At 42.4% G+C, this 14,135-nt stretch overlaps 1 protein-coding gene across 2 annotated transcripts in view; it reads left to right on the top strand.

Moving 5' to 3' along the window:
• The window catches only part of LRRC4B (leucine rich repeat containing 4B), a 208,473-nt gene extending 200,184 nt beyond the window's left edge, over positions 1 to 8,289 (top strand). For both annotated transcript variants that reach the window (XM_060780699.2, XM_060780700.2), the window contains exon 2: positions 6,196 to 8,289. In XM_060780699.2, coding sequence (XP_060636682.2) covers positions 6,250 to 8,193 — 1,944 coding nt within the window. In that variant the 5' untranslated portion in view covers positions 6,196 to 6,249 and the 3' untranslated portion in view covers positions 8,194 to 8,289. The remainder of the gene's footprint in view (positions 1 to 6,195) is intronic.
• Positions 8,290 to 14,135: the final 5,846 nt, after the last annotated feature.

The following is a 14,135-nucleotide window of genomic DNA, read 5'->3' as shown; positions in this document are numbered from 1 at the left end:
AAAAGTTAAAAGACACACTTGTTTTATTGTTTGATGGTATTATATGTCTAGTGTAGCTTTGGTGTGTTTGAGGGTATTATGGTTCTACCGTGCTAGGATATCGTTTGAGGGTATTATGGTTTTAACATTCTACTATGAAAGGGAATGAGAAATAAAAAATTAAATTAAAAGCGATTTTCAGTCTAAAACAGCTTGGAAGCAATACATTACATGTAATACGTTGTTCCTCTATTTATGGTCTCCTTCCTTTCTTCTTTCTCCTCTATATCCTATTCTATTATGAGGACTTTTTTTTTGTAAGAAAGCATGTCCACACGATACAATATCCCTTTTCTAGTTATATCAATAATGGTTTCTCTCACTACCCTTTGCATCCCTTTTAAAAGTGGCATTTAGATTGGAATGTTTTAAGAGATACGGTAGTCTCCTGTTAATCCAATGGGTTTTTTTTTTCAAAAAAGAAAATAACAGACAGCCACAAGCAAGATAATGTGCAATGTAATTTATTTATCGTGTCAGAAGCAAGTTGAGAATGCAAATATAATGTATGGAAAACCACAAACAAAGTCAAAAACTTGGCATTCTGCTAGATTTACTTTGACCAGAAACTGACAACTTCAAGTGGCTCTGGTGTCCTTGTAAGAAGGTCCTCCATTCTGCATGTGGCAGGGCTCAAGCTGCATTGTTCTAAGTGGTCTGTGGTTTGCTCTTCTCCACACTCGCATGTCGTGGACTCCACTTTGTAGCCCCATTTCTTAAGAATGGCTCTGCATCTCGTGGTACCAAAGCACAGTCTGTTCCTTCCAAGTTGCCCAGTCTTCTGTGTGCCCAGAGGATAGTATCTCATCTGGTATCAACCACCGATTGAGGATCTGGGTTTTAGCCTGCCACTTTTGGACTCTCGCTTGCTGAGGTGTTCCTGTGAGTATCTCTGTAGATCTTAGGAAACTGTTTCTTGATTTAAGATATTGGCATGCTAGCTGATATCTGAACAGAGGATGGGCCAGAGAAGACAATGCCTTGGTCCTTTCATTGCTGGCTGCTACTTCCCGGCAGATATCAGGTGGTGCAAAACTGGCTAAACAGTATAATTTATCCAGCATAGACATCCTGTAATAATGTGGCATGTCTCATTAAGAGCCACATCCACTGTTTTAACATGGTGAGATGCATTACATACTGGACATGCGTATTCAGCAGCAGAGTAGCAAAGTGCAAGGGTATATGTCTTCACTGTGTCTGGTTGTGATCCCCCATTTGTGCCAGTCAGCTTTCGTATGATATTGTTTCTAGCGCCCAATTTTTGCTTGATAGTCAGTGCTTCTTGTAGGTTGGAGCATGGTCCAGAGTGACTCCCAAGTATTTGGGTGTGCTGCAATGCTCCAGTGGGATTCCTTCCCAGGTAATCCTCAGTGTTCGAGGTGCTTGTCTGTTCTTAAGATGAAAAGCACATGTCTGTGTTTTTGATGGATTAGGAATCAGCTGGTTTTCCTTGTAATAGGCAGTAAGAGCACCTAAAGCTTTGGAGAGCTTCTGTTCAACTATTTCAAAGCTCCCTGCTTGAGCAATGATGGCACAGTCGTCAGCAAAGATGAAACTCTCTGTCCCTTTGAGGGACATGAGAGAAGCCTCCCCACAAGATAGTAACACATCTGAGGGTTCCCTGGCAATGTCTCTGTAGACGGCTGATTCTGTCTTGCAGTATGCAACCAACCAACCAAAGTGATGTTAAACTGCCTTAATTCTACTGTGTAAATATATCCTTTGTCTCTAGCTTTGTCTACACATACTGGTTTAAAGGGTTCAGGAGGATTTCACTAAATAGAAAGATATGGGCTTTGGATCCTTTTTAAAAAGAAAAAAATGAATACAGAGACAAAACTGTGAAAGTCTTGCTGCTTTTTTTCTCTGAAGGGGATTTCCTGACCAACAGCAGGACCCATTTTTGAACAGAAAACATATAATATAGAACATTCTTTCTGTCCTTTGTTTGGAGAGCCACCCACTGCCTAGCAGTAAAGCATTCCAATATTCAGTGCTAAAATACAACCAAAGAAAACTATCTTAAAATAGATGATTGTATGAAAATCCACTAAAAACCTCAGGAAATTGTACAGTGGGCTGTATGTGTGTGTTTTTAACAAATTGGCTTCTAAAGGTCAGCAGAATAGATCTCGGATGTATGAACTGAAGACTAAAAACCATTAATTAGTCGATAGGTCTGCTGTTCTGTGACCTAGAACCCAAGAGCAAATAATTAATTGGCACTTGATCCTATACGTTTAAGGGTGTGTGTATCTTTAGGACCAGCAAGAGAAAACAGCGGAGAGATTCAATAAAGAGGGCACTTAAGATGAGGTTACAAGCTCAAATTATTCACATCTTGAGCTGCCAGATGTGGCCCTAAGTTTCCGCTTTTTATGGATCATCTAATTCTGTTCTAATTCTGTAGTTTTAATGGGTTCAACTCCAGGTAAAAACATAGGGCTTAGGTGCAGATCTCTAATTCACTTAGAACAGTATTTTGCTACAAGTGAAAATTAATTGGTTGCAAATGCTCTCTAGTCTAGAGTGATTCATAGATTATAGATTTACTCGGATTCTACTTTCTGTGGTTCCTTTCTTTCCAGATGTAATGCCAGGGCTTGCCCTCCATGCTGCTCTGCAGTAGACTAGATTAAATGATTCTTATCCCATGTTCTGCAAAGTTTATATGCTTTATACAGTCCTTAATGGCATGACCAGGGGTTTGTCTCAGGTTTTGACTCTTGAAAAATCAGGAACTGGGATGATCTTGAGCAGGCATGTCTCTTCATAGCTGAGGCTGGATCTACACTGCCATATAATCCAGTTTCAAAATGCAGATTACCTACTTTAAACTTGATTATGTGAGTCTATACTGCCATATAATCCAGTTCAATGCAGTTAAAATGCATTCAGAAACTGGATTATATGGCAGTCTATGTAGCATAAAATGAACCACGTGTAGTTGAGGTTTGATTAGCCCACACACTGCCTTGCCAGAGAAAGAAAATATGCCACACAGGTGAACAGTAAAAAACAAGAAGTTTACTCTTTTTCTTTCAGAACAACATATGTACAGTGTGATAAAGTTGCATCATTTCACATTAAGTCCTTTTATGAGAGATTTAAAATTGTCTTTCTTTTGTCCATGTGGATAAATTGCATCAGCAGTTCATGAAGCGAGAGCACACTTCAAAATTTGTCTCTGTCTGCTTCTCTCTTCTTCTCTTTCTGTGCACTTGCATAGCTCAAACCTGAACAAAATGTAACAGTATCAAAAAGTCCCAGGCTCAGCTATCTCCCTGGGCATTGCCTGATCAATCAGCTTCATGCATCTTATTTTACAGTTGACACACACACTCACTGATTCCTTGTGTGCTCCAACACACAAGGAATCTCCGATACTTGAGTATCTGTGGTTCAGTCACTACTGCTTAGCTTAGCCATTCATGTCCAAAATGGAAGTTGTAGTAGTATATCTCAGTATTCAATGAAAGATAAGGACACAAGAGTAGATGCACATGCAGCCTTTTTGAAAAAGGAGATATTATTTACTTACATACTTCCTAAATCCACAGAATCCTAAAGTTGGAATAGATGTAAAAGATTATCTAATTTACCCTCTGCCAGTTTAGAAGATTAGTGATGGCAGTCCAAAATCTTCCAAGGCAGTCTGTTCTACTTTCAGACAGTTTGTAGCACTCGGAAGTTACTATTTCTTCTTTAATGTACTTTCTCCTAAAATGGGCTAGTTCTAGAGCAAAATGCTCCAGGGGGTGATGTGCAATTAAACACAACAAAAATCTATAGGAGTCAAAGAATAAAAACAGTTCAAAACAATCAATGAAAACTGTGATCAATTAAAAGCAGCAAATGCCAAAACAAGCACCACAGTGAAAATGTAATGCTCTTTCTCATGTATATGCTGCTTGTTGTTCCAATAGTCCTTCAAGGGTGGCTTATGGCCTGGTATGTGGTTGTTGTTTTTAATGCAATCATGAAAAAAGACAGTGTTGAAACAAGCAAATAAGAGCAAAGCTAAAACCAACAAAGTCCTGGCTCAAGAAGCCTTGTCTGTATTCAAGATGTTGGAGAGACCAGAAGCCAGCTTATTAAATCCAAGGCTGATTGAAAGAATGACTGGCTGTATCTGATCAAAAGCCATCTTGGTCACTTCACAAAATGCCTTTAGAAGTTTACTAGTAAAGCATGAAAACAACAACTTCCCTTGTTCCCTCCCGCCAAGCTCTAAGTCTGCATTCTCAACCTGGGGGTCGTGAGGGGCGTGTGAGAGGGGTCACTAAAGACCATCAGAAAACAGTATTTTCCGTTGCTTATGTGGGTTATGTGTGGGAAGTTTGGCCCTATTCTATTGTTGGTGGGGGTCAGAATGCTCTTTGATTGTAAGTGGACTGTAAATCTCAGAAACTACAACTCCCAAATGTCAAGGTCTATTTTCCCCAAACTCCACATTTGTTCACATTTGGGCATGTTGAGTATTCCTACCAAGTGTGGTCCAGATTGATCATTGTTTGAGTCCACAGTGCTCTCTGGATGTAGGTGAACTACAACTCCAAAACTCAAGGTCAATGCCCACCAAACCCTTCCAGTAATTGCTGTTGGTCATGGGAGTTCTGTGTGCCAAGTTTGGTTCAATTCAATTGTTGGTGGAGTTCAGACTGCTCTTTGATTATAGGTTAAATATAAGTCCCAGCAACTACAACAGCCAAGAGACAAATCCCTAGCAATATTCAAATTTGGACCTATCGGGTATTTGTGCAAAATTTGATCCAGTGAATGAAAATACATCTTGCGTATCACATATTTACATTACAATTCATAACAGTAGCAAAATGATGAAGTAGAAACAAAAATAATTTTATGGTTGGGAGTCACCATAACATGAGGAAGTATATTAAGGGGCTGCGGCATTAGGAAGGTTGATAACCACTGCTTTAGGTGGTCTAGACAAAACTGGGAAGTAGTTAGTTACAAGTAGTACTTACTAGTTGTTTGTGAGTTCCTTTCCCTAATAACTAAATTATATTACAAGTATAATGTAACAAGGGATCAACGTACTCCTTTTGTGGTTTAACTGAAACGTTTTAGTTAATTCTTTGATGAAAGAGGATTATCACATGGTTCAAATTTTGGTCAGCATTTCAGTTTATACGTCCGCCTTATGCAGAGATAAGAATGAGATTGATTGTTTGGTAGCAAAAGGCAGTGGCTTACAGCATTTGTATGTTTCCTTTTAAAGATAATGAAATCTAGTTAAAAGGCAACCAACTTCACTGAAGGCTTACATTTTAACTATAAATGTAACTAATTCCTTTTAAATGTTACTCTTCCAGCATGTAGGGTGTTTATAGCTATTGTGAATGTTGAATTCTTTGCCTCATCACATCATGTGATAATGAATTACCAATCCTAATTATCCAGTGTTGGGTCCAGACTCAGGCAAAGAAACTCACTGAAATTCTCATTTAGTCATTTAGTCACAACTAACTTAAGTTTTCACGTCATTTCACTGTGAACCCCCAAAACTCATGGAATTCTTTTTTGTGGATATCATTGTTTACGAGTTTGTAACTGCTGGTTAACTAATTCCGCCTCTTTGCCTTCTGCTGCCCCTCAGTCTCTCTTTCGAAGTTCTGCTGACAACCCCAGCCTTCCACACCTTCCCACCATGAAATCTCAGCCAGATTTTAAACCCCTTTCATATAAACCAAAGTCAATAGCACAAGCCCTTCCCTCCCTTGGTGGAAGGTGGGGAAAGGAGTTAAGGAGTGGCATTGTGTTGGCAGGAGAGGGTACAGAGAAGAGCAAATGAGTGGGTTGAGGAGGTGGATCATGACTTGGAAATGTGGCTGGGAAATATTGTTGGAAAGCAGGAAGGAAGTTGAAGGGTGAAGAAGAGAAAGAGGAGCAGAAGCAGTGAGAAAGTGGATCAGCTGAGAAGGGATTGAAAATGTGCCTTGGGCTTGAGGAAAAAGGAGGAGATGGGCTGTGGCTGTTGACTAGAAGGGACCTTTGATGTGTTGAATCACACATCCCAATTCATTTCATTAGAGGACCCCCAAGAATTAATCCTTTTAACTGTGATCCTTCTCCCAAATTCTGCTATCAGATCCTGACTCACTTCTCTTTCTCTTTGTTTCTTATTCCCAGTTTCTAAAGACCTGAGTGCTCACCCTGCTGTTCACTGAAGCATGAGCATTGGACATGGCCATCCGCCGCTGCACTCGCAAGCCTTTGCTGGCACCTGGAATCTCTAGAATGGTTTGGAAGCATCTCATCCTCTTCTTCCTTTGGCTGCCACCGCTTGTTTTGGGTGGAGCCTCCCCAACCTCTTGCCCAGCTGCTTGTTCCTGCAGCAATCAAGCCAGCCGGGTCATCTGTACACGCCGGGAACTGGTGGAAGTGCCGGAAAGCATTTCTATCAACACACGGTACCTCAACTTGCAGGAGAACAATATCCAGGTCATCAAGACAGACACTTTCAAGCACCTTCGTCATCTTGAGATTTTGCAGCTCAGCAAGAACCTTATCCGTAAGATTGAGGTTGGCGCCTTCAATGGCTTGCCCAATCTCAACACGCTGGAGCTCTTTGACAACCGGCTGACCACTGTCCCCACACAGGCCTTTGAGTACCTCTCCAAGTTGCGGGAGCTGTGGCTGAGGAATAACCCAATTGAAAGCATCCCTTCTTATGCCTTCAACAGAGTCCCTTCCTTGCGCCGCCTGGATCTTGGAGAGCTCAAGAAGCTGGAGTACATCTCAGAGGCAGCCTTTGAAGGGTTGGTCAACCTGCGCTACCTGAACCTGGGCATGTGCAACCTTAAGGACATCCCAAATTTGACGGCCTTAGTACGGCTGGAGGAGCTGGAGCTGTCTGGGAATCGCCTGGACATGATCCGGCCAGGCTCTTTCCAAGGACTAACCAGCCTTCGCAAATTATGGTTGATGCATGCCCAGGTGGCCACCATTGAACGCAATGCCTTCGATGACCTCAAGTCTTTGGAGGAGCTCAATCTCTCCCACAATAATTTGATGTCTTTGCCACATGATCTCTTCACCCCTTTACACCGCCTGGAGCGTGTCCACCTCAACCATAACCCTTGGCATTGCAACTGCGATGTGTTGTGGCTCAGTTGGTGGCTCAAGGAGACAGTGCCCAACAACACGACCTGCTGCGCCCGGTGCCATGCCCCGCCAAACCTCAAAGGGCGGTATATTGGAGAGCTGGATCAAAGCCATTTCACTTGCTATGCCCCAGTTATAGTAGAGCCTCCCACTGACCTTAATGTGACTGAGGGGATGGCGGCTGAGCTGAAATGCCGGACAGGGACCTCCATGACATCAGTCAATTGGCTGACGCCTAATGGAACGCTGATGACTCACGGTTCCTATCGGGTCCGCATCTCTGTCCTCCATGATGGCACGCTCAACTTCACCAATGTTACTGTCCAGGACACAGGACAATACACCTGCATGGTGACCAATTCAGCTGGCAACACGACTGCTTCAGCTACACTCAATGTCTCAGCTGTGGATCCAGCCACCACAGGGTACACATACTTTACCACAGTGACTGTGGAAACCATGGATTCAAATCCAGAAGAATCTGTTCCCACCAAGAAAGAACCTGGGCCAACCCCATCGCAAGGTTGGGGCATGACCTACTCCACCACTTCACTAACCCCACGCAGTACCCGTAGCACCGAGAAACCATTCACCATCCCAATCACCGATGTAACTGAGAGTGGTATGAAAGACTTGGACGACGTCATGAAAACCACCAAGATCATCATTGGCTGCTTTGTGGCCATCACCTTCATGGCTGCCGTGATGCTGATTGTTTTCTACAAGCTCCGAAAACAGCACCAGCTGCACAAGCACCATGGGCCCACGCGGACCATTGAGATCATCAATGTGGAGGATGAGCTGCCTGCCGCAGCTGGGGGGCCCGGCGACAGCCACTTGGCCCTTCCTGCCATCGAGCATGACCACCTCAATCACTATGCTGCTTTCAAGGCCCACTACAACAACAACAGTGGTGGTGGGCCACTTACCTGTGGCTCCAAGAACCCCATGCTCAATTCCATCCATGAACCTCTCTTGTTCAAGAGCAGCTCGAAAGAGAATGTCCAAGAGACACAGATATGACGACCAACAGACCCAGGCAACGGGGAATACTTACATGGTGGGAGGGTGGCGGTGAATCCGTCCATGCAGTGGCGGAAATGTTGAGGAAAAGCTCCTCCTTCCCCAGCCACTTCCCCACACAAAAAAAAACAGATCTTTCCACCACCATGGCAGATCTTGGATGCTAAGCCCCTAGCAGACACCTTTGGTTTTCACCGACTTAGCCTTTTACGTTCTCTTCATTTTCTTTTGCAGAAGAAGGTACTACTTTGGCCCTCTGCCTGACCTCCCCCCCCCTTTTTTTTCTTTCTTTCGTTCTTCCACTCCCTTTTCTTTTTCTTATTTTTCTACTGTTCTACCTTTACATTGGAGACTTTTTTTTATACAGATGGGGCTGTTTCTGTATCCAACTACCTGCTATATTACTTTTAAAAAAAGAAAGAAAAGAAAAGAAACAAAACGAGAACCACAAGAAAAGAAAGAAGGAGCACTCTGCTACGTTTTCCTTTTGACGTCATGGGAATAAACTATAGGAAGAATTTTCAAAAAATGAAACCCAAGCGAAATGGGAAGAGAGGAGGGGGAGAAAAAAATCTTATTTTGAGCCGCTTTCCGTCAAAATTCTATTTTCATCCAAATGGGATATACAAAATAAATAAATGAAATAAAGAGACGGAAGGTCATGGTGGTGCCCAGGTTCCTCCCCCTTGGAGCACGTGGGGATGCCAAGCGCACAGGGTTTGGGGGAATTTTTTATGACTAGTATTATTACTATGGGATGGCAGGCATGGCCAGTGTGGCCCCCAGAGACACAGGGGTGTGGAGGTATTTTTTAATTTGTAATAATCTGGGGGTGGGAATGCGGGGTTTGGTGGGGACTCCACTTCCGGCCACAAAAAAGGGGGGCCTGTTGATTCCCTTGGCATTTTGGGGTCTGGTCTGAGTTTCCTATTTTAATAAAATCCATAAAGATGTTTCCAACCCTCCTTAGGGTGGTTCTTTGAGGGGCAGGTGGGTGGGTGGGTGGGTGGGGGGGAGTAATGAGGGTGAGTTTGTTGTTGGGTGTGTATTCTCATTTGTGTGAGATGCATCAAGGAATGGCCACAATTGCATTAATCATGTCAATTAGGCTCGACAGAGCCATTGCAGTGTTGGTGATTTGTGTTACAACTCTCGGTGAGCAACGTTGCAATCACCACTCAACTATGGAAACCCACAGGGTGATCTTGGGCAAATTATACTCTCTCAACCTCAGAGGAAGGCAAAGGCAAACTCCCCACCTGAAGTCCTGCAGAAAACACTCTACAGTAGCGTCACTGTGTATTGGAAACTGAGATGTGGGCATACAGCAACAATGTGCATGACAGTGCTTACTATTTTGAAAAGTATGCAAGCAATCACACATAGCTGTACCTTACATAGAACTATGGGATGAAGTTGAAGTCTGGGTGTGTGTGAGGAGTTGGCATTTATGCTGTCACATTATCAAACACGTGTGTCATTCTCCCCACTCGCCCAATACTTATAGCCTCCAAGTCATTACAATAGGCAGTTTAATCAGACACGATAGGGAATAATAGTCCAGAGAACAACAGTATTGGGTTTGCAATATGGTCTTTTTGAGTGATACCGAAGTAACATTCTAAGATCTGTTTATTTTCTTTTTAAAACACAATTTCTACCATTTATTTAACTGTTTTATAGATCAGGAAAAAGCAGAGAGATGAGCCCCCCTAATGTTTTGGACTACGGTTCTTCTAATTCCTGGCCTTTAGTCATATATCCTGGGGTTTATGGGAGTTGAAATAAAAAAAATCAAGTTCCCTCACGCTGATGTAGAGCTGTCATTGCACACAACACAAACAGATGGTTGGGAAACTTTCCAGGCAGCTGGAGAGACTCTGTAGGATCTGCTTCAACTGCTTGTCTTAATGCATCCCATGACTGGGAAATCCCTACAGATGGTATTTCCCAACTCTCCAGTTAACAGCACCTCAGAAACTCTTTAGTTGAGATGCTGTCAAGCTGGCAAGTTAGGTTTATGAGTCATTGTTTGGACAATAATGTTCATTTACGTGAATGCCCGGTAGTTACAAGTAAGTCCAACTTACTGTGTTGCCACTGACCATGATGCCAACCAGAATGCCATTTCCAAAATAATATGTTTAAGAAGAGGGGTACAGGAGGATCTAGTGCAGTGGTTCTCAACCTGTGGGTCCCCAGATGTTTTGGCCTTCAACTCCCAGAAATCCTAACAACTGGTAAACTGCCTGAGATTTCTGGTAGTTGTAGGCCAAAAAACCTGGGGACCCACAGGTTGAGAACCACTGATCTAGTGGATCTGGGATCTGGCGGGGTGGACAAGCTCCTGGGCCTCGGGGAAGTTGCACAACCCTGCCTTAAGTAATTCCAAGTACTACTATTGACGGAATATTCCTTAAATATTAGAAAAAATGATGTTAGCTATGGAATTTTTTTAGTGAGCCACCTAACACCGAGTATTTTTGTCACTTCTACCGATCATCTTTTTGTGGTTTCTGGTGTTAAAAACCAAGGGACTGGTTCAGCTGTTTGAAGCCATACACATGGACATTACACATGGACTTCTTGGGTGTTATCATAAACAATTGCTGAAGTTGTGATTGTTGCATTCCTCACGTGTTTTTGCCACAGTACTTCTAAAGATGGTTGGAATGGTCAATCCAGAATGTAAGGACTATCCATGTATAAAAAAAGACTCTTTGCTTTGTGTTTTTGAGGGCCCTTCCACACAGCCATATAACCCAGAATATCATGGCAAAAAAACCCCACATTATCTGAGTGTGGACACAGATAACCCAGTTCAAAGCAGATATTGTGGGATATTCTGCCTTGATATTCTGGGATGTAAGGCTGTGTGGGAGGGCTATGAGTCCACACTATCATATATCCCAGTTCAAAGCAGATAATATGGGATTTTATTCAGCTGTGTGGAAGGAGCTGGAGAGGAAAACTATAGCCAGAATCTTGCTAGGAAGTTCTGTCTGTTTAGTTGACTTATGTTTGTCTGAATTAAAGTTGAGAAGTTCCATAATGTTAATATTCAGTAAAGGGTTTCTCTTATGTTACTACATACGTAGCAATTCTTAATTTATTTGAACACCATGTTCAAACTCCATGCCATGTCACACCGAACAGGGACACTGCATGAAAACTGAGAGAACAGCCATTGTGACTTGGCTCCGTCAACTATTAATGTATTTTTGAGTGGGGGAAAAGAAGGCACTGAGTGGATAAATATAAAATGGGAACTAGCTTGCTAAGAGACAGATTATTTTTATGGTACAAACTGGTGGGGTTCCCAATGGATAAGAGAACAGTACATGAATCAACAATGCGGAATTATGGGCCAAAGGAAGATGGGTGGGATGAAAGAAAGCATTGTCTCCAAAGCTTGGGAAATTAATACAGCAGTTGCACAGATGCAGTGAGATCACAGTGAAATTCCCAAAAAATGCTGGAACCAGAGCCAATAGATTGAGGAGGATCCTGGGAGTTGTAGTCCATTAGATAGATAGATAGATAGATAGATAGATAGATAGATAGATAGATAGATAGATATGGATAGTATAGGGAAGAGTTACCACCTCTATAGAGTTTGTTTTGCTGCATGTGCCCCTGTTCAGGAGATTTCACCTTACTTTCTGTCCCTGTGATAATAGGATTTTGAAAAACGTGGTTGTTGTGGAAACAAGGATTGGTGAGAAATCTTCAGTGGAAACACCTTTTCCCCATCATAACTCTTTCCGGGATCAATTTCCCTTCTGAGGGGTAGATTCCTCTCACTTCCTGTTGTTTCACCCCATTCTTAAGTATGAGTGTTTGTCAGTTGGATGTTTGTAACTAGAGGTCTATCTTTGGTAGGATATTTCCAGTTGGGAAATTTCCTTCTCAAACTAAAACATGTCATTCTCCCCATTCCTGTTTTTTCTTTCGAACGAATATTCCAGTGGGTTAAACTGCTGAACTTGCTGATTGAAAGGTCGCAGGTTCAAACCTGAGGAGTGGCATGAGTTCCCGCTGTTAGCCCCAGCTTCTGCCAACCTAGCAGTTCGAAAACATGCAAATGTGAGTAGATCAATAGATACTGCTCCAGCGGGAAGTTAACGGCGATCCATGCAGTCATGCCGGCCACATGACCTTGGAGATGTCTATGGACAGGGAGATAAAAGCTTTGTAGCAATTTTCTTTTGCCAAAATCTACTTGGAAGGGCAAGATTCTGCCCCCTCCTGTCCTCTTTCCGAGTTAATTGAGTGCAAACTCCTTTTTCTTACTTGGCAAACAGTGTGCAGAAATTGAACTTTGATGAGAATGAGGGAGGGATGTGAGAAGAGCAAAGAGAAAACAGGACATTTTAAAAGCAGCTGAAAAAGTGGGATTGAGGACCCATCTACACTGCCATATAAATTCCAGATAATCTGCTTTGAACTGGATTATAAAGAAGTGTAGATCCAGCCTTTGAATCAATCTGGACAGTTCCTGCCAAAGCAGGACAGTTGGAGGCTGGACCATAGCCAGAAAATTTGGGGGGGGGGGGTGAAACTTTAGCAAATCATGAGTAGTTCCATAACACAAAATAATGTAAATACTATAAGGTAAAGGTAAAGGTTTTCTCCTGACATTAAGTCCAGTCATGTCCGTCTCTTGGGGGTTGTTGCTCATCTCCATTTTTAAGTAAAAAAGCCAGCGTTGTCCATAGACACCTCCAAGGTCATGTGGCCAGCATGACTGCATGGAGCGCTGTTACCTTCCAACTGGAGCAGTACCTATTGATCTACTCACATTTGCATATTTTCAAAATGCTAGGTTAGCAGAAGCTGGGGCTGACAGCGGAAGCTCATGCCATTCCTGGATTCGAACCTGGGACCTTTCATCAACAAGTGTAGCAGCTCAGCAGTTTAACCCACTGCGCCACTGGGGGCTCCTTTAAATAGTATAGTTCATTCTATATTTTATATAGACTTAATTAAATCAATTTTCTATTTTAGTTACAAAGTTTCAAGTCTTAAAATAACTGAAAATGACTGTTAATTGGTAATTTATACTAAAGAATACCACAATGTCTGTTGGAAACACTTGAAAACCATGTTAATACACAACCTCTGAGGGTGCCTGCCATAGATGTAGGTGAAATGCCAGGAGAGAATGCTTCTGGAACATGCCCAAAAAACTACAACAACCCTGTGTTAATACACTTTGACAGAAATCAGGCTTCACTGATAAACTTCAGTGGACACTCAAGAGTGCAAGTCCACTTAGTCTTTCTTGCCCTATTGTGCTTCTTATGTATGTTTTCAAATGTGTAAGCGTTGAAAACGACCTATATATAGGCACAGCAATGGGAACCCTACTATCTGGAAGCTCCACCCCTGTCAACCACCCCCACCAAGTCTGGTTTCCTTCATGAAGACCTTCAAATCCAAAACTCAAGTAGGTAACGTGGAGGATTAGAAACTGGGATGAGGGTGATTGCTGAGACTGCTTCAACTATTTCCCCCACTTTAAATTAGACCAACCACGATTGCCACATCAGTGTATTTTACTTTCTAGCAGGGATGTGCAAAAGGTTAATCTACACCCACTGGTATCTCTCTCTACACTACAGTTTGCAGTAACTTGGCAAGGATTTCTGACTTCCAATGGTATAAAAATAGCATAAATTCACTCCTTCCATTTCCCTTAAGTTATGGCAGTGAAATAAAGAAAACCTAGAGTAACAAAACGGACTTTTGTATAATAAAAGCAGGAGCTTTGTTCAATTATGGGATACGGTAAATATCCATGGATTGCACATGAATTTACTTACGTTGCACCGTTTTCTAATTGGTCCAACTTGAGGTTCTAGTAATTTACAAAGCAGAACCTGAAAAAGATCATTGATTGGAAGTCCCCCCATGATGTCTAGAGATCTTTGCAGCAAGTA

The sequence above is a fragment of the Anolis sagrei genome, chromosome 6 (genome assembly GCF_037176765.1).
Source record: "Anolis sagrei isolate rAnoSag1 chromosome 6, rAnoSag1.mat, whole genome shotgun sequence".
NCBI classification, from domain to species: domain Eukaryota; kingdom Metazoa; phylum Chordata; class Lepidosauria; order Squamata; family Dactyloidae; genus Anolis; species Anolis sagrei.
This window is presented reverse-complemented; position numbering and strand designations above follow the sequence as displayed.